This window comes from Gossypium raimondii, chromosome 8, assembly GCF_025698545.1.
Source record: "Gossypium raimondii isolate GPD5lz chromosome 8, ASM2569854v1, whole genome shotgun sequence".
In the NCBI taxonomy this organism is placed as follows: Eukaryota; Viridiplantae; Streptophyta; class Magnoliopsida; order Malvales; family Malvaceae; genus Gossypium; species Gossypium raimondii.
The window spans coordinates 54,515,061-54,536,241 of record NC_068572.1 but is presented as its reverse complement, the minus strand read 5'-3'; the positions used below and the strand labels follow the sequence as shown (position 1 = coordinate 54,536,241).

Sequence of the window (21,181 nt, the reverse complement as noted above, 5' to 3'; positions counted from 1 at the left end):
TATGTCTTCGTGAGATCTTCATCTCCGTGCAGCCATAGGGAAATGTATCCCCCTGAACTGAACTCGGTCCATATGAGCCTATAATGGGTGAGAATCGAGGAATCTGTTGGTTCGGGTACCCTTACTCTAGAGCCAAACCACATGTAGAAGACCTTAAGAGCCACCCTAGGTAGAACCACTTCAAACCCCTAGTGGTCACCCAAATAGGTGTTCTATTTATTCTTGCTTGTTTTTACTTTGTACTAACCTGTTGCCTTTTTGGTTATGATTGCATTGCATTTTCATCATAAAAAAGAGGTGTTGATTCACGTTCAGTTGTTAAATAGAGAGCTTGTCATAAGGAAATGGGTTTCTTGATAAAGTGGATAATAATACGGTTGTCCGAATATGGTCCAAGAAAACGTGATAAGAGAAGGATGATAGTTTAATGGAGGACTATACAACCATTGCTCCGTTGCCCGAGAATTCAAGGTGACAAGGATTATTCGAGAGCCGCTGAACTTTCGTAAAGAGAAGCCAACGAGCATCATGAGAATGAGTGAGCAACGAGTCTCAGCCCGGATCAAGCAAGAAGGAGATAAAGAGACATCCCTTTGAAAAGTTCGTGAGATTTATCTTAACGCTCGAATGAATAAGAGGATCGAATGTCCCTGCCTATGAGGGCAAAGCCGTATATGTATCCATTTTATGTAAAGAGATTTATTTTCTAGAAAAGTTGTTCTAATAGGATTGAATAAAGATCAACGCCTCTTTTTGCATTCATGCATCTGCATTACATTTCATTGCAAGCATCTTTTCATTCATTAACATTACATTTCATTGCATACAATAAATTTCCTAAAATCCAAAAGTGCATTGAGTTCAGAACTTTAGTACAGAGCCAGATAGATGAAAAAGAATTGGAATTCTTTGAATATATCGATGGATTAGAAAGTAAAGATGTTTGTGCCTTTGAAGAAAGAACTAAAAAAACCTATCAGGGATTTGTTTGTACATCCCTAGAGGCGTTCTAAACAACTGGACTGTAGAGGAGATTCTTGTAATTTTTTTAAGACCATTTCAGAGTAACATTCGGAACGCTCTTATTGCTCTAAGCCTAGGAGCAATAGAAAATCCTTTTGTGAAAAAGGCGTATGTCCACATTTTTTTGTTTCAATGAAATGCATCTTTGTGTCTGGTTTTGGCAAATATTCTTTTGTTCCTTCCATTTCATTCAAACTCATACTACACAGATAATTACCCTTTGATTCATTTGTCCTTTGAGTCTTCTTTCGTCCCTAGAATAGGTCTCCAAATATCAATGATATGAGCGACACTACTATTGACTCAGAATCTCCTTTTGAGCAAGATATGTGTCTAGGGGAACTTCAAGACTTCGAAGATGATCGAGACTGTAATTTATCTCCTGATTTATTAAGGATGGTAGAGCAAGTCGAAAAGTAAATCCTACCTTACAAAAAAATCAGTTGGAAATTGTGAGCTTAGGAGAAGAGAAAAAGGTGAAGATCAGAGCCTGTATCACCGCAGAGACGAAGCGAGATGTCATTGAGTTACTCCAAGAATTCAAAGATGTTTTTACATGATCAAGATATGCTTGAGCTACAAAGACGTGTGGACGCCCTTAAGGAAAAGAAGATCTTGGAAGAGGTCTATACGGGTGTCTGAGGAACACATGCATTGATTTTGTAATGGCCAAGTGAATCATGAGATATGGGTACTTCTGGTCCACCATGGAAGGGGATTGCATCAGTTATACCAAGAAACGCCACAAGGGCCAAATTTACGGGGACAAAATTCATGTACCTCCATCTATTCATGTTATGACTTTTCCATGACCTTTCTCTATGTGGGGGCATGGAGGTCATTGGGCTAATCTCGCCAAAAGCTTCTAGCGGTCATCGAGTCATCTTTGTAGTCATCGATTACTTCATTAGGTGGGTGGAAGCTGCTTCATATGCCAATATCACAAAGCTGACAATCAACAAATTTCTTGAAGAATCATATGTCAATATGGAATGCCAAAAAGGATCATATTAGACAATGCATTGAATTTGAACAACCGCACGACATCTGAAGTTTACAGTCTGTTCAAGATTAACATCATGTTGCCTCAAAATGAACAGTTCAGTGGAGGCAAAAATAAAAAAAACAAAAAAAGAGCAAAAAAGCAAAAAAAAGTAAAAAAAACGAGAAAACAAAAGCAAAAAAAAACAAAAATAAAAGAATAAAAAATAAGAGAAAAAACCTCTACCGGGGCAACTCATTTCTCAATGGCATGGGGACATTTTTACCCATCGAAGTTGATATTTCTTCCCTTCGAGCCTTGTCAAAGTTGAAGTTGGATGAAGTAGAATGGATCCAGGTCCGATATAATTGAAGAGAAAAGGTTAAAAGCTATCTGTCATGGTCAAATGTACCAAAAGCAAATGATGCGAGCTCACCAAAAAGGGTTAGCTCTAGAAAATTCTATGAGGAGCACATAATATCGAGAAGATCCTTCCTATACAAAGGGGACTTCAGAGGAAAGCAGATGCCAAGCCTGAAGGACCTTATGTGGAAGGCCTTATCTGAAAAAAAGCGTCGATATTAACCAGGATGGATGGCAAGAACCTGCCTAATCTTGAGAATTCTGATTCAAGCAATAAATACTTCACTTGAAAAAAGAAATAAAAAAAGAAAAGAAAAGAATAACAAAAAGAAAAAGGAGAGGCCAAGGTGAAAACCCGCAAAGGGCGCCTTGAGACCAAAGGGGTTTTGAATTGAAAACCCAAGAATGGGTAATTCAAATATTTTTGATCGAAGTTGGGGCTTGTGGTAGTCTTGTCCTCTCTGAATTAATAAGAAGGAGAGATGTTACATCTCGGGGCATCAACAAAGTCTTCTAGGACTTCTAAACACATATCAAGTTCAAAAGGGTACTCAAGAAGTTTGGGGCAGAGAAGCTCATGCTATGATTTGGGGCACCTATTTCCATTTCATTTATTTTTTTGACAAAATACGCCACCTTGATTAATGTATTCTCATTTTGTATTCTAGCAAATTTGCTATCTTGATTAATTTGTTCATTTAGAGCTTTGCTCTCAACAAATTTCCATCTTATTCATTGTGATAATCTTTTTTATCTTATACATCTCGTATCTCAGCAAAATTTGCTGTCTTGATTGATTTGTTTGTTTAGATCTTTACTCTCAACAAAATTTCATTTTGTCTATTTTGATAATCTTTTTCAAGCATTTTTCATTGAAATAACGATTAATGGACTGATAATACTCATGCAGAAGGAGTTCTGCATATTACTCTGAAAGTTTCTAAATAATACGAGGACCTGAAACAGGACTATTGTTTAGAACTGACCAAACCTAAGGGTTGAAAACATTTGAGAAAGGATAGTCTAAATTGAGACTATTTCTTTGAATCTTCTGTCAAAGATACTTGCTAAACGAGAAAACATCAGTGATAGAACCTTGATGAACAACGAGGAACGACAACCCAAACATTAAAAGGGATCATTCTCATAACATTCGACATTCATTCAAATGTCATTCATACACATCTAGTTAGGATCATTTGATTCAATCTGATCATGTCATCCTAATCACTAGGCATAAATAGGTTCATAAAATAGATTATACAGGTCATGTTCCCTAGAGAACAGATCAGTAAAGATGGCAGATCTTGCCTTCCTGCATTGACAGCGAAGCAGATTGAAGACAAACCTTGCCTCTTTCGTTTGTAGCAGAGCTGGTTGAAGATAGCAGATCTTGCCTTCCTGCATTAACAGCGAAGCGGATCGAAGACAAACCTTGCCTCTCTCATTTGTAGCAGAGCTGGTTGAAGATAGCAGATCTTGCCTTCCTGTATTGACAGCGAAGCAGATCGAAGACAAACCTTGCCTCTCTCATTCGTAGCAGAGCTGGTTGAAGATAACAGATCTTGCCTTCCTACATTAACAGCGAAGCGGATCGAAGACAAACCTTGCCTCTCTCGATTGTAGCAGAGCTGGTTGAGGATTGCAGATCTTGCCTTCCTGTATTTGGCAGCGAAGCAGATCGAAAATGGCAGTTTTACCTCCCTGTGACTACAGTGGAGTACATTGAAGCCAATAACTCTATCTCCATGTATTTGGCAGTGGAATAGATTGAAGATTGCAGATCTTGCCTTTCTGCATTTGGCAGCGAAGCAGATCAAAGATGGCAGATTTTACCTCCCTGACTACAGTGGAGTACATTGAAGTCGATAACTCTATCTCCCTGTATTTGGCAAAGGAATAGATTGAAGATTGCGATCTTGCTTTCCAGATTTGGCAAAAAGCGATCGAAGATGGCGATTTTACCTCCTTGTGACTACAAAGTGGAGTACATTGAAGCCGATAACTCTATCTCCCGGTTGGCGTGGAATAGATTGAAGATAAAAATTGTAGATTTTACCTCCCGTGACTACTGATGAGAGTACATTGAAGCCGATAATTCTATCTCCCTGTATTTGGCAGTGGAATAGATTGAAGATTGCAGATCTTGCCTTCCTGTATTTGGCAGCGAAGCAGATCAAAGATGGCAGATTTTACCTCCCTGACTACAGTGGAGTACATTGAAGCCGATAACTCTATCTCCCTGTATTTGGCAGTAGAATAGAGTGAAGAAAACCAGATCTTATCTCCCTAAGCAGTAGTGGAGCAGATCGCATCAAGTCTTATCTCCCTAAGCAATAGTGGAGCAGACAGAACCACAGATCTTATCTCCCTAAGCATAGTGGAGCAGATCGCATCAAGTCTTATCTCCCTAAGCAATAGTGGAGCAGACAGAACCACAGATCTTATCTCCCTAAGAAATAGTGGAGCAGATCGCATCAAGTCTTATCTCCCTAAGCAATAGTGGAGCAGACAGAACCACGGATCTTATCTCCCTAAGCAGTAGTGGAGCAGATCGCATCAAGTCTTATCTCCCTAAGCAATAGTGGAGCAGACAGAACCACAGATCTTATCTCCCTAAGCAGTAGTGGAGCAGATCGCATCAAGTCTTATCTCCCTAAGCAATAGTGGAGCAGACAGAACCACAGATCTTATCTCCCTAAGCAATAGTGGAGCAGATCGCATCAAGTCTTATCTCCCTAAGTAGTAGCGGAGCGGACAAAACCACAGATCTTATCTCCCTAAGCAATAGTGGAGCAGATCGCATCAAGTCTTATCTCCCTAAGCAGTAGTGGAGCAGACAAAAAAAAATCAATTTCATCCCCATGGAGTTGCAGCAGAGTAGATTGAAGCCATATCTCTTTAAAGCTGCCGTTAAGCGGATCAAAGCAAGAAGACGCAGTGGATTGAAATAAGGCTACTTGAAGAAGGGAAGCACCAAAAGAAGTTAAGACTAGGCAAGGCCGGGCAAAATTGGCTCTTTTAAGGTCTTTACTCCATTCTCGTTACACGACAATGAGCAAAGAGGGCAACAGAAGAGCCATTTTGCCGGGCCCAAAACACTAAAGCCCAATACCAAAAAAAAAAACATACAATCCAAAATAAACAAGTGGCCCAAAATACCCAACAGCCCAAATTAAGAAACCCTAGCCCAAAATTAACCCCATTCAAGAAGACCAAACCCTAGCCCCAAGCCTCCATGCATGCGCAGATGCCTGTGCTCCAACCCAACGCCTGCTTCGCCTCCTCGCCATGCTGCTGCTACCGCCGCTCCTAGCCGCCTTTCCTCCGCATGCTCGACACTGCAAAAATTGAATGCAAAAGGCACGCAACAATGTAAGAAACAAATAGCAAAAAGACAAAGAAATAGAAATTAAAGTTGTGTAGATCGGCTATAAAAGCCGAAAATCTCTTCCTTGTAAGCTTCTTCTTTTTACGAAGATCTAAATAAAAACAAGAAAAACAGAGAAAATTTCAAAAGGAAAAACCTTTTTTCGGTTCTTGTACTTATTTTATTTTTATTTCTTTTATTTTCGCTTTTTATACTAAATATTGAAATAAAAGAGAGGGAGAAGAAGCGCACTGTCGCCTTGCAAGCCTTGGCGTCGGTGCTCTCTTCTTCGTCGTCGAGCCGAAAGTTGGGGACTAAAGACCTTTTTCGGTCCTGCTGGGTTGATAGAGGCCAACCTTCTAGCACACTGCGAAGGAAGGTTAAAACCCATTTTTTCATTGTTACCGTTATTACCTGGCAATGCGGCAACATGACGGTGGCTTAGAGAAGGCCTAGGCCGAATGTAGGGAGGTGTTGAGAAAAATTGAGGCTCCTTCAGCTTTTTTAGAAAATCAAAAGTGAAGTGAAAAAAAATACTTTGGTTTATATTAGCGATTAAACCGGCCGTTTGAAGGAGGGGAGACTGCATGCTTGCCTCGATGGGTAATTTGCGCCTTTGGTCCCTCCAAATCTGCAACATATTCAATGTTGCCTTTGTGCATTTTAATTTTGGCCACATAATTTTTCGCTTGTTCCAATCCATCCTGCGGAAAATGATGCGATAAAGACGGGGAATATTATGATCAGGTCCCTTGTATCCTCGCTTTTCATTTCAATCCCTTGCTCCATTTCTTTTAAACTTTTAATTATGCCCTTTATTTTATTATGATTTCAATCGCGCCTTAACCTTTTAACACCATTTTGTATTTTTTAAACTGTTTCTTTTATTATTTAAGATTTTCTTTTATATATTATTTTATTTTAAACTATTTTAGATTGACTAGTATTTATCTCAAGTTTTTATATATTTTATTTATTTCAAATATATGTGTGTGCACTATCCATTTCAAATTTATATGTATTATGTAATTTAAATTGTTTCTCTTGCCATTTATTTTGAAATTCTTTATCTTGATCGTTTCCAAACTTCTTTATTTTTACTTATTTCATGTTTTTATAGATTTAATACTTTATACATTATTTTGTCTCATTTTAAAATATATTATATATGCTAGTTATTTTAAATCAGTTTGTATCTTTTTCAACTATTATCTGGTTTTTTGTTTTATTTATTATCTATTTTAAGATTTGTCTTATTTTGAGCTTTTATGTGTATAGATATTATTTATTTTAAAATTTTTCATACATAATATTTTTTTAAATTTATTTTGTATATAATTGATTTTAAATTTCTTTTCCATACTATTTATTCAAAGCTCACTTATATCTTTTAAAATTATTCTACATTTTATTTGTTCTAATTTGTTTTATGCTACTCATTTTGAAATTGTTATATGTTACTTAATTCATTCGTCTTTAATTATTAATACTAGTATTCAAATAATGTATGTTGAGTATGTATTGTCATTGTGTGTACCATAATTAGTTTACTCGTATTTTCATATTATTGTCATACATTTGTGTAATTATCCATAGATCATTATTCCATGTTTATTATTATATTGTTATTTCACATCATCATTTTGTAAATTAAGCCTCAACATAGTTGCCCAATGTGGATTGCTTTATTTTATTCCAAACAAAATAAATGTTTACCTTCAAATAGATTACCCGCTATTATTCGAAATGGAATTTTGCTAAATAAGGCAATATTTTGCCTTTTGGAAATTTGAGAAATTGTACCCTAACTTACTGGGTCTCGATTTTCTCATTAAACCCAAATAACAAAATATCCTTTTAAATTTCAAATATATAAAATTTCGAAAATAAAGGCAATATTCCGTATTTAGAAAATTCGAGAAATCGTGCCCTAACTTACTGGGCTTCGATTTTTCTCGTGATTCTAAATAACTGAATATCCTTTTAAAATTGAAATAAATGAGGTTTAAACAAAAAAAAAATATATGCAAGCTTACTCTCGAAAATACGAGGTGTCGTGTCCTAACTTACTGAATGTGACATCTTGTTACTTCGAGATAAGAAGGCATTTTTCCATTTTGATTTATCCAAGTAATTTTTTTTAAATAATGCAATATAAAGAAGGATCGTATTTTTAAATTCTTTTCGAGTTTTTAATTTTCGACACCAAGACATTAAGTAATCAACTAGGTACCAATTTTGGGCGTATCGAGGGTGCTAACCCTTCCTCGTGCGTAACCGACTCCCGAACCCGTTTTTCTGAATTTCGCAGACCAAAATCGTTGTTTTAATAAAAATTAAATCGTTTATTAAAAACAACCACTTTTCGAGGTGACCCGATCACACCTCATCAAAAAAAAGATTGGTGGCGACTCCCGTTTTCATTCTTTTTTCAAAATCCAAGTCGACCCCGTTTTCATCAAAAAAATGGTGTCAACAATATATTAATATTATAATGCTCAAATTACACATAAATTATATATTAATATTATGAAACCCAATTATACAAAGGCATACATAAAATGAGAGTCATATGATTAGAATAATCATGTATGTCTTAGCATTTAATTTATGTTACGTAGATTAGTAGCCTAGTTTAAATAAATCCTGTGCTAAAACTGAGTGTCTCTTGATTCTGGTACTATAGATGAATTTAATTTTAAGCATTTCATTTTAGTGTTATTTGTCAATAAACTCCATCTCAATTATCGAGGAAGTAAATGAGGAGTTTTGCTTGTAATTAAAACTAAATTAAAGAATATTAAAATTTATCGAATTTTATTTTGACAATTTTAGTTTTAATTTTCAATTTTACAACCCATCTACTTTTTTTTTTTTTGTTAAAAAATATAATCATTACTGATTATCATGAAACCTTAATCACTCTTACTAATCCTTCCACAAAGCTAGAGAGATAAACAATAGGATTTGTTGAAATTGTGATAGCCCCTGCTCCTATTGGTTATCTCCACATGCTATCTTTATGAGATACACGTTAGGCAAAGTTTTCTTTCAATTTTGGTTAATTGCTTCTTAATGCATGTTTTTCTTCCCTTTTTTGTAGCATATCACATGCTTAGAAAAAAAAAATTAATAATTATTTTTATATTAGGGTTTGAATCTTTTTTTTATCTTAATTAAGCTCTAAATTTGGTAATTGTTCTCACATTGGGGTTTGAATAATTTTTCGGTCTAAGTTAGCCCATGATATTTCCTTAAAAATCCTAAAGTTTAGACCCCACTATGGGAACAATTATCTAGTTCAAGGTTCAATATAGGAACAATTGTCAAGTTCAATGATTAACTTGGACAAAGGAATTTCAAGTCCCAATGTGAGAATAGTTACCTAGTTGAGACGCCAATATAGAAACAATTACTAAATTTAGGGTTTAATTTAGACAAAAAAAAAAGAGTTAATGTATAAATAATTATTAAGTTGAACATAATTGTATGTTGAAACTAGGATTGGACCACCTATTTATGACGAATTAATTAGAGGCCCCATTAGGACCTAAAATGGGAGAGCATCAACGAAATTTTCCATCTAATTGCCTATTAAGAAACCAGCCCTAGTAGGGCTCTCTAGCTAAACAACACCTGACCCTCAGTAGATGGAGCGTGAAGAATATATATAGCCTCCTTAAGTGTTCCCCATTGCATTTTGGATCCTTTGATAATAAATATTTATTTTGGTGTTTTATATATATATAATGCCTTAAATTTTTATATTTTTATTCAATTTAAAGCCTATTCTTTTATTTGGAACAATCAACTAATAATTTAAAGACAAAAATGCAATCATATAAAGACTTTATGATACTGTATCAATTATGAGTCCAAAGTGTATCATGCATAGATCAAAAAGTTTTAGAAGTTTACATAATACAGTATTTCAAAGAAATGCAATAAGTGGAAATAACGTTGTGTTGCATTTCGTTCCAATTTCAGCACGCCATTAAAGAAAAATATATATTGAAGTAGTTATTTTCGAAATAGACTTGGCTTTATCCACTCAAGCTCGAAAATCTACCCAATATTTGAAAGGATTTAAAAATAATACGAGAGTCTTAAAATGAACTTGAATTAATCATTTACAAATATATGTATAGTTAGACTTGGACAAAATTTCAATGTCATATTTCAAGTTAGGTTAAGCTTGAACAAACATAGAATATATTAATACTATGTTTAAATTCAGCTCAATTCATAAATAAAATTTTCTTTCCATGTGAATTCCCTCGATATTCAACAATTAGATCAAGCCTTCATTATATTTTAATCCATAAAATTGGAAGCAGAGAAGCTACTTATAAAGAAGATGAAACTGATGACAATTATTGTACACTTCCTCAAATTCGAATCCCATGATGTTGTGACTACGACTTTCACCAGCACTTTGTATTCCCCCTCTAAACCAAAAGTGTGCAATATCATAAAACAAACAAGCTTGGCATTAAATATGTATTCCAATTATAAAGCTTTGATCTTAACTTTTTTTCATCACTAATCTTTTCTGCATAAATCGATCTGCCAGTACTCATATATCATTGAAACAAGCTTCAAAAAATGGAGCCCATGATAGCAATATGTCTACATAAAACCCCTCCTATCCCTACTGGACCACCCTATAATTATTTGATGACTAGCCTTTCTAGATGCAACTGAAAAAAAATGCAAAATACCTTGAGAAAGTAGTTCCATTTCATGAAGAAAACTATTACGAACATCTCCATGTTCATTCAAGCATCAATAATTGATCTTCACAAACCCAAATTGGGATTAAGATTTGATCCAAATTAAACCCTTTTCTATTGCTTTTTTATCTTTCACAAAGCAACCATATCTCCATTACAAAGTTGGGTCAGAGATTACTAGTTTCATACTGATGTGGCAGGGAGTAATTAATAAGAGGATGGCAGATTTAGATAAAGTTTGAAGGGTATTTCTGTCATTATACAAAGCTGAATTTATTGCTAGATTTTGACAACGTCTTTCACCATTGGTTGCTGCTTAATGCTTTGATCTCGTATCAATATAGACCTACTACCTGCCTCTTTATGAAGTGCATAAACTCAATTCCACAAACTTCATCTTCTGCCCTTTCTCTTTGATTAAAATCATGAGAATAAGGAATCCCAAATTCTCATTTTTGTTGTTTATTATTATCATTATACTCTCTTCCACCATCGCCTTCTCAAGTTGCCGATACATCCATAGGCGCCTAAGTAATGAAGATGAACAACCAAGCAAGACAGATTTCTTCGCATGGCACTTCCCTACAAAGTCTTCTGAGGAATCTAAAGCAGAAAAGAGTCGACCAATTCATGAAGTTTCCTATCGAACAGTTCCAGGAGGACCAAACCCACTTCACAATTGATTAGTCTTTTTTTTGTTGTTGCAGATTTTTGGCTGCTTGATTGTAGTGCAGGCTTTTTTTTCTGCACCCCCCCCTCTCTCTCTCTCTCTTCGTGATAGTTATGTATATAGTAGAAACAGTTTGAGAGTAAGCATGCAATTGTTCTATTTTTCAGAAACTTTGATTCTCAAAGAAGTTTAAGTCATGGAATGTAAATAGGTGTATCTTTGTTTTTTCAGGAAGATGCATTGATACAAGGTAGTTAAATGGATGAATGTATATTATTTTTGTAGAATGATGTTGTTCCGCAATTAATAATTAGGCAAGGATGTGTTTTTTGCAGTCTGGATTAAAATTGAGATCGACAGATGAACTACTGAAAATATGGACTTGATTGTAACAGTACATTAGTAATCGCTCAATTATAGGTAAATTTTTGTTTATACATTTATACATTTTGTTTATTTAACCCTAATTCTATATAAAAGTTTTAAAAATTAATTTCTGAATATTATTGCAAACAAATCTTCAAGATTACCAATAAATCATGAAAATAGATAATAAAAAAGAATATATTAATTTTAATCTCTTAACATAATATTCATATGGTATAAAGGTTAAATATAAAAAAAAAACTAATGATCATTCAAGAAAACTCAAGATTCTATTATAGTAAAGCTCAAGATTGTTCAATATGGAGACATAAGAATGAAAATGGTCATTAAATAAAATCTGATAACAAATTAAAAATAGAACAAAACCAAACTAGTAATATCTTCAAGTCGAGTTTCATGTTATTAAAGAACTTCCAAAACTTTTTAGACAAATAAAAATACAAAATAAACACAACATTTTCTTTTTCAAACTCATTTCAAAATTTAAAATCATTTAAATTAATTTTCAAAACCCAAATCGATTTTGAATATTTTTCTTTTACTTTTCTTACAATGGAAAATCATTTTCCTTAATTTTTCACTTTAACTATTCTTGAAAATTTAATCTTTTTCATTTTATTTTTAAAATTTTCTATGTATTTTTATATTTTGTATACTTTTTATTTTTTAAAAGAATTTTATTTTTATCATTTATATAGAATTAGAGTCAAATAGACTTAAAATATAAAATTTGATGACTAAAATTGTCATTATACCAACTAAAAAATGTCATTGTTGGCCACTTAATGGTTAGGTGACAAAAAAAAGTTCAAAACGTTATTGATTTTCATGCTTTATATGATTTTTTATTAGAAGTTCACCCAACATTAACTATATATGTAAAGTAATAAAAAGGATGAAATTTATTTTTTTTAAAATAATACTTAGATTTTGAATTGGCATGAGAAAATAATCGAAATCTAGGTTTAAAAATGAAAAAAGTAATTGGAATCTGAGTTTTGTCATCAAAAACAGGATTTGGATGAGGTTTTCAACAGATTCTCAAATTTTCTGTTATCAAAGTTCTTGGGTGACGAACAAATAGATGAATATTTTCTAAATTAAAAAAAAAGGAAACTAATATTCGACTTTTTTTGGTTTTTAGTTATCACAAAATAATTAGCTAAGAGATTTTTTAACAACTAAAGTAATTTAGATAACAAAATATAATTTAGGTGCTACTTGAGAAAAAAGGTATCGTTTAAGTACCACTTTGAATAACGGAATATACTATAAGTATCACTTGTGACAAAAGAAATATTTAAGTACCAATTTTAAAAAAATAAGTATAGTTTATGTAACATTTTATGAAAATTTTATATCCATAAATAAGAGTAATCAGATTGAATTGTCTAACTGAAGTGTTTTCATAAATAAGATAATTGTTGAAGAAAGAGACGCATAAAGTACCTGCTCCCATGATGTCCTGTCACGAACTATTTTGACTGGAACAAGAAGATTAAACTCCGAAATGAAAGCATTTAAAGCTTGTCTTGAAGCACAACTTTCCTGGGGTTTTAAAATTATACAGAGAAGCGAAGTTGAATGGTCACTCATTGACCAACGGGCAAAACAAGGGATGAGTCATAAGATTAAGCAGACAACTTTAAATATGAGTAGAAACGAACCCCCGGATATTACCCTAAACTATCATCACTACTTTGAAATAGATGTACCAACATGCTGAGGCATACAACTCGCACTTTGAAATAGATGTACCAACATGCTGAGGCATACAACTCGCCCACTTGTATCTGATCCGAACTTAAATTACTACCAGATTTGCAGTGGATACAGAACTGCTTTCAGGTATAATAAAGTGCATGTCCTATTGCAATAACGTGCAACCAGTAGGCTTTCCATTCTAGAAATTTTGGGTTCAAAGTTTCAAAGCATACAAATCAAACAACAAGAAAATGTAGTAACTGTTGCTATTGTTACAATTTAACAATTGGACCAATATTGTTGCTACATACATACAAGGGAAAGAAAAAAGGATTTTCATTGCTTGGTCTACATATATATCCAACATTCAATTTAGTAGGGCATTGTAAGTCTACCCAATAGCATATAGCATTGATGGAAGCATGGTGATTGTTGGAGTACCGAGTTATATATAGCACCGTATGAGTTTGTAGGATTATACGGGTTTAACCGTAAGTCATGGCCAGAACCCTTGTAATACCTTGTTCTATATAATGAGAAATTATGTTATTCATCGTCAGTGATAACCTTAATAAATATGGTGGTGGCCAGCAGCCCATCGAGGTCGTATGAGATCTGCAACTAACTTCAAGAATTTTTAAGACTCTGGAAAAGTTCTGGAAGATGTGCATTGGTTAGCTTGGCCTTCTTGGAGAACTCTTTGTTTTTCTGTCTGGGTTTGGGTTTGGAGGTAATTCCTTGGACTTGTGCAGCAGCCCTCCTTTTTGCTGTGTTAGTAGCAGGTTTCATGCCATTCTTTTGGAGATCTTTTTCGATGTCGAGCATGTCTCGTGGCAATTCAATAGACCGAAATAGCTCTTTAAGGTCATCATCAACCTTAATAGGCACCCTGGGATCATTTGGGAAGGCAATGTCCTCCTGAGAATCAAAATTTGATAGCAGCCAAATCTGACCTGCAGCTTTCAGACCCTACAAAGAGAACAACTATATCAACAGCCATTGCAACAGACATATTAACTTACCAGCACTATTTAAATGAATTTTGTGCCTATGTGTAACGTCTAATTTAATATATAAAAGATTAAGAACTGAACAAGTAGATTTGTAAGAAAAAAGTTCCCCTCCCTCCCTCCCTCCCTTAAAGGCCAAAACAACACAGGCAAAATGAAAGCAATAGAATAGAAGCCATTAGAATAATTTACAATGATAATAAATGAAACTGTCACGAAAATCTCCTAAAAACCAACTCTGAAGTCAGTTTCCCTTTTACAAGGAAATTAGCAACTGATAGTCCACACCAACTTATCCAAGCATAGTTTCATTGAGAATTTTATCAATAATGCTTACTAAGCCCCCGTTCTCCATTGCGTTTGGGGTTCCAAAAGCACTTTTCAACCGCAAAAGCAATGGAAAACAATTGGCTTTTGGAGTCAAAAGTGCTTTTCCACCCAAACGCACAAGCTGGGATTTCAAAACTTAAATCTTCCAATTCAATGTTATGTGCAGAACAGCTCCCAAGATCTCCCACTTTATGCACAAATAGTAATCATCTGTGAGCAAAACTAAGGTGTTGCACTCTTTGCTTTTATGACATTTAATTGTTAGAAAAAGAAATAAAGAACCAAAAGAAATTTAGTAAAGAATTTAGGTACTAAAGGCTTCAATAGAAATATGTAAACTGAAAGCTAAGTCAAGACCTATTACAGAAATTATATGGGGACATAGGAGTAAGTAGAGTGAAGGAAAATCTGCAACACAAGTATACCTGCAAGTCCTCCATCACATTCGGGTATGCATCCCTGAGATCAATAACAGCAATGCCTTCAATATATTTCCGAATCAAGACAAGAAGTTCATTCTTGTTTTTAACGTCATGCTTAGCCTGTAAGGATAAATTATACAAAATTGCAATATTTATGAAGGAGACTAGACAATAGGGACAATGCGTAATTGCATATTGTGAAATAAATGCTGAAATAAAAAAGAATAAATCTATCGAAGGTCACAACAGCAACAAAGTAAATGTAACCTTGTAAGAGAAGCGCTTTCCATCATAGTTCACTTTTGGGTTTTTCCTCAAGCCCTCAAAGACATCTTTGTTGCCATTCACATCAACATAACATGCTTCATTGATCTGCTCTGGTGTGAAAGCTTGCCTTGTCTGCAACCATGAATACATATTTTACAGCTTTTAGATCGTTAATAATTTCAGCCCCTTACAAGGCATTATTGTCTGTTCAATAATCTGATAGTGGTGCCAGCAGAAACAAAGATGTAAAAAGTCCATGGTAACAACAACTAGAAGTTATTCAATAACCCACGAAGTGCAAATGATTTATATCTCTAGTCTCCCATCATTCTCTGATGTAAAACCCAATATAACTACTTGATGAAATTAATAATAAAGTAAAAATCCACACCTGAGCTCCCTTACTAGACATTTGAAATGATATTTCCAAATATAGCAAAGCAAACCTACCATTTCCAACTCAAAAAGGTTACAAAAGAATACAACAGTGCTCTACTGCAGGACCTACTAGATGCTATCCCAAGTTCTAACCCCAAAATCACTTGTATCCGCTACCCTAAAAAATTGCTAAAACATTATTTAACTTTACTTGCATTACCATATCAGAAATGCACGGTAAAACTATCCCAATACAAACTCAATGGAATGAGAATAACAATAGCAAATAGGAGCCGATAGCACATGCTAGTCAGGCTCCGGGGCTAGAAAAGTTTGAAGACTAAAGTAGGCACATAAGCAACAAGAAGATTTCTCCTTTATCCTGTATTTGTATGCACATTGCCATCAATTTCTCAATAAAAGAAATTTTGCTTCATAATAGATTCATCCTCTGAGCTAGCAAACCATCACTTTAGCAATGAAACTTGCAACACTAAAAATCATTTACAAATGTTAACAAGGTATGGTTCTTGAATTATTTGCATTGAGTGCATGAACTATAAAGATTAAAATGGGCTAAAAGTACCTGAAACAGAATGTCAATAACACGCTTCATTTGAGCTCCAACAGGAGCTTTTCGAATGCTGTTAATGTGCTGAAGCCTCTCGGTATCATTTGAGAATTTGACAGGAGCAGAAGGTCTTGCACTGGGAAAGGGGGAGGCGGCCGCAGGTGCAGGTTTTGGAGTGGACCTAGAAGATGCTGATTTTGCTGCAATGTTGGAGAGCATCGACTGACACTTCTCCTGCTGCTGTTTAAATCTATCTAACTTCTCTTGTAATGCCATCACTCAAGACCTTCTTAACCTTCACAACTCTCAAATCCCAGAGACAAAAAAGAAAGAAAAATCAAAGCTGAAAACCAGAAAAGCTTGTCAATATAACTACCCAAAATGCCTACTCTTAAATTAAGAAACCTAACAGCTCCATGATCAGAAATTCAACAAAATTCCAATCTTGTGTGTTCCAGAGTTAACAATGATTTAAGATATCATAACCCAATAAGAAAGATTCATTTCACAATCAAAAAACAGAGATTAGATTCCAAAATCCAAACTTTAATTTAGTATATGGTTACAGTTTATCTTAAGAATGTTGCTTTACTTTTCCCAGCTTTTGAGGTTTTCTATCTAACTCTAATTTCGAGTTAAAACACTTCAAATCGCTGAATCTTTCCAAACCTATATCGAATTCGGATCAAAATCTAGCAACCCAATCTTTGATTCCATAATATAAGTAACAGGTGCATCCATAAAGAAACCTGACTTTGAAAATCAAACTCGAGATTGACAGTTTTCAATGGAATTTGGTTCATTAAAAAGCAAAAAGGTTGAGGAGAGAATGAGAGCAAAAAGGAAGAAAATAACCTTGGTAGTTGGTATGGGCTTTCAACGAGCTTTCGGCTTCAATTTCCGTTTAGATTACTGTCCTTTGATAAAAGGTTGAGGAGAGAGTGAGAGTCCTCTTAAATAATAAGCGAAAACGCAGAGACAAAACTGCCCCCAAACCCTTTTAACCGCTTTCTCCAAAATACCCTTTTATTTAAAGAAAATTATTAATCAATTAGATATTACACTCACAACTATCATGAAATTTAAAAAACACCACAAATTATGTATTAATTATTTACTCTTTATTTAATTGTAAATTAATGTATATTTTATTGTGAATTTGTAAAAAAATTCAAATTGAGGGAAGGAAATTACTTCATTGATTCAAACCCTAATCATGTATCAATAAATGACTTTAGCCCAATAAATGTAATCTTAAATATGAGATTTTTGTAAAATAATTAAATTTAAAGCTACGGCCTTGTTGAGAAATAATCCCTTTTATTTTATTATTTTGTTTAAATTTTGAATAGCACTCTTGTTATTACTTATTTTCCCTGTGATGGTTATACGTTTCTGATCATAGTTACAACTAATTATAACTTGATATATTTATTGTTGATGAATCAAAACAATTGGGATGTCGGCTCATTTATGAACATCGTTCTAATGGAGAAACAAATCATTAAGGATTCAATCAACTTTACACAATTTGTATTCTCTATTTTGTAAAGATTGAATTGAATGACTTGAAGCTCTCGTATTTATCTTAGATTTTATTAGGATACTTGCAGTACTATTTTGAATGCTACAATAGTTCATGGTTACAATCATCCTTTTCCACAATTTTTTTTTTATCATTACCATCTTATACTTTCACTTTTTTCAATAATTTAACAAAAACTAAATTGGTTCTGATATTAAGAACATGAAGTACCTCATTTAAGGCTAAGATTCTTTCACATGTAAGTTTGAGCAAGATCTTGTCTTTCTTAAGTGCATAAGTACATGTGCAATTCATGGACAATTTATTCCCTTTTTCTCCTATTGGGAGTAATAGTAAATGCATTTTGATTGCCACAATTGTGTCTAATGGCACTACAGTCTGTCACTTACTTTTCCGCATTAATCATAATATTGATTTGAGAAATTACCACAATAATTATGATATCTATTTCAACTAAATTGACATTTTGCTTAGCAAGATTGTCATTTTTTTCTCTTTTGATTTTTACATTGATATGCATGATGGCTCAATTTGGCATAGGCAAAGCGGTTTCATTTTTCTCAAGACTTGGAACCATGTTTTTGCATACATGCTTTTGTGTTGTTTTCCACCAAGTTACCATATGAATAGAGTAAGGAGCATTATCATTGTAGTAGCGTTGACAACATGGGAAGCATCTACAGTAGCAGCGAGAATACGGGTATTTACAAAATCAATAGTAGGAACAATATCCTAAAATATCCTTAAGATTATTGGAGAATTTATACACCACTTTCTAAAAGTCACAATAAACGCTCTTAAAGATCGAGTCTTTCCCTTGACAAAATAATTCCTAAACATACAACCATTTTAGGGAATTTGATGGAAAAGTGAAAAATATCCCTCACGATTTAATAAATTATTTTAATACAAAAAGAGGAACAATACCTAGAGAAAATATTAAAAATTTCATATTGAAAATTTTTAATTTTGGAGTTTTAGTAATTGTTAAGTATTAATACTGTCGTTTGCCTAAAGGCCCAATAGCCAAACCCAAAGCCCACTCTTATGGAAAAATTACTATTCCAATCCTTTTTTATTTTGGTTCGTCGCACCTTATATTACATATGTATATTTCCATATTTATTCCTTTCTCATATATTTATATTTATTTAGATATATTATATTAATAACATATCACCTAATATTATATATTATATATTCATTATTCCAGAAAAATAAAAGAAAGAAAGAAATACATAAAAGACGACTAAATCACTTAAAAATGTTAAGCCCTTAACCCACAAATTTACCTTCATTTTCTTCCCACTGCCATCATCAATTGCTTCTTGATTGCTGCCATTGGCCATTGCCTTTATAAATTTCTTGCTCTCCACAAATTTAGCTGCTATATCGGTCCAAGACAGCTGCCAATTGCCTTGCTTGTGTCATGTTTTGCTGCTCCAAGTGCTATCATTTAGCTGCAATTTTCTTCAATAATTTTTGCATTGAATTGCACCATAAATTAGCTGCTGCCTTCTTCAAAATTGTTTATGGGTTGTGTTATATTAGGGTTTATTTGATGAAGTTAAAGATGATTGAAATTATCTAGTTTAGGATTAATAAAGTGTGTTATTAGGATAATATATAAAAATAACATAATATAAAATATTATAAACTTAAAACGGGTCAGACCGGGTTGGGCTCGGCTTGGGCCTTGAATGTTCAAGCTCAAGCCCGGCCCCATATTTTAAACAGACCTAATTTTTCATGAACAGGTCTAATTTTAACTAGTGTTCTTACCATGTGCTAAGCACTCACGGGTCGCGGATGAAAGCTTGTGATCATTGCACGCAGAATGTCTCATAAAGGTCAACTTAATAAATGAGGTTCATTTGACCCACTTCATCTAGCTCGACTCGTGGAATCCATGGAGAAATTCATCTACTTTAAGCCTTGGTAGCTCAATAATACCCTTCTGTCAAACTAGAGTTTAAATTACTTAGGACTCTCAATTGTATATAGACTCTAATCTTGACCGTCGATGTAACTCAATCTATACCGTTAGTTTTGGGGAGATAAACTATAAATAGAGGCCTCCCTTTCATTTGTGATCATCTTATTGTATGAAGTTATTCTTGAGTTAAAAATATATTGAGAGAATTTACTTAAACACTTGGTGTGCATTGTTTTTTTTTTTTGTAACTTTTCAACTCTCTTGTTGCTCTTTTCGTTTCAAGTTGTTTTTACTATATTTTTTAGTGCTTTAGAGATTTCCAGGGGAATTCTCATTTTTTGAGAGCTAGGTTGACTTAAGCATATTTGAAGTGAAGAAATTGTTTAAGACTGCACGGATTGTGAGGCAAAAGTTTTAGTCTTGTAACACTATGCACAGGATTAATCTAAGATATTTAAAAAAATTATTAAATAAAAATATTAACTTATATTGTAAGAAGAAATAAAAAAACAATTCAAGAAATGATAATATGTTTAAAATATTAAAATATAATTTTAAAAGAAATAATGAATTGAAAAATAATTTTAGTAATTTTAATATATATGATAGTAAAATTAACATACTCTTGGGAAAATGTAAGTCAACTATTTAATTGAGTAAGGTTGAATCTAATTAGAAGGAATTTTGATTAATTTAGTCGTAGATGAGTTTAATTAGAATAAAAGGTATTATAATTTATTTTGTATTAAAATTATTTGAACTTAGAATAATTAAAATTTGTTTAAGATTAAATTTAAACTAATTGTAATGGATTGATAATTTAGATTTAGTTTTAGTAAATTGGTATGTTTTTCTATGTTGAAGTAAAAGAGTTAGGTGAATCATTGAAAACGAAGGTCATTGAAGATTGATTGATTTTAAGCAACGAATGCTCAAAATTTCAGTTTGTGATTTTTGAATTTTGATTGCCTTACATTGTGGTTAATTTAATTGTTTGATGTATTAAAATTACTTTGTGAAATTGATGAAAAGACTTTATATGTGTCAAAAAGTTTTCAAATGTAACACTCCATACCCAACCTGATTATTGGGTTCGAGCTATAAGGTGTCACATTTGTTGTCTGAGTAACTACGAACAAATCACAATCCAGTTTACAACATTAAACATTCAAAAAATAATAATAAAACAAGTATATAAAAACAATACGTAATCATTTTTGAGTCATATACAAGCTTAAGAAAGCTCTAATGCTAACCTAAGGTTGAATTAGGACTAAACTGTAAAGTTTTCAAGACGTCACAACTTCGGGGGTTCCTCGTCCCGACGTAACATACTGACTTGGCTTCGTTGCAACGACTAAAGCTCCGCGTCGCAACGTGGCATGGTGATTTGATCTCATCACGACAACACATGCTCAACATCGCGACGTGACATACAATTTCTAAATGGTTAAAGTAATACCAACTTCAAATGACCAAAACAACTATC

At 33.5% G+C, this 21,181-nt stretch overlaps 1 protein-coding gene across 1 annotated transcript; it reads right to left on the bottom strand.

The window, feature by feature from the left end:
* Nucleotides 1-13,398: 13,398 nt before the first annotated feature.
* LOC105792189 (uncharacterized) lies at nt 13,399-17,199 on the bottom strand. Its single transcript, XM_012620631.2, has 5 exons — nt 17,066-17,199; nt 16,226-16,553; nt 15,262-15,393; nt 14,998-15,114; nt 13,399-14,201 (listed from the first exon to the last, which is right to left on the bottom strand). The coding sequence occupies exons 2-5, from the start codon at nt 16,484-16,486 to the stop codon at nt 13,860-13,862; spliced, it is 852 nt and encodes a 283-aa protein (XP_012476085.1). The 5' UTR covers nt 16,487-16,553; nt 17,066-17,199; the 3' UTR covers nt 13,399-13,859.
* Nucleotides 17,200-21,181: the final 3,982 nt, after the last annotated feature.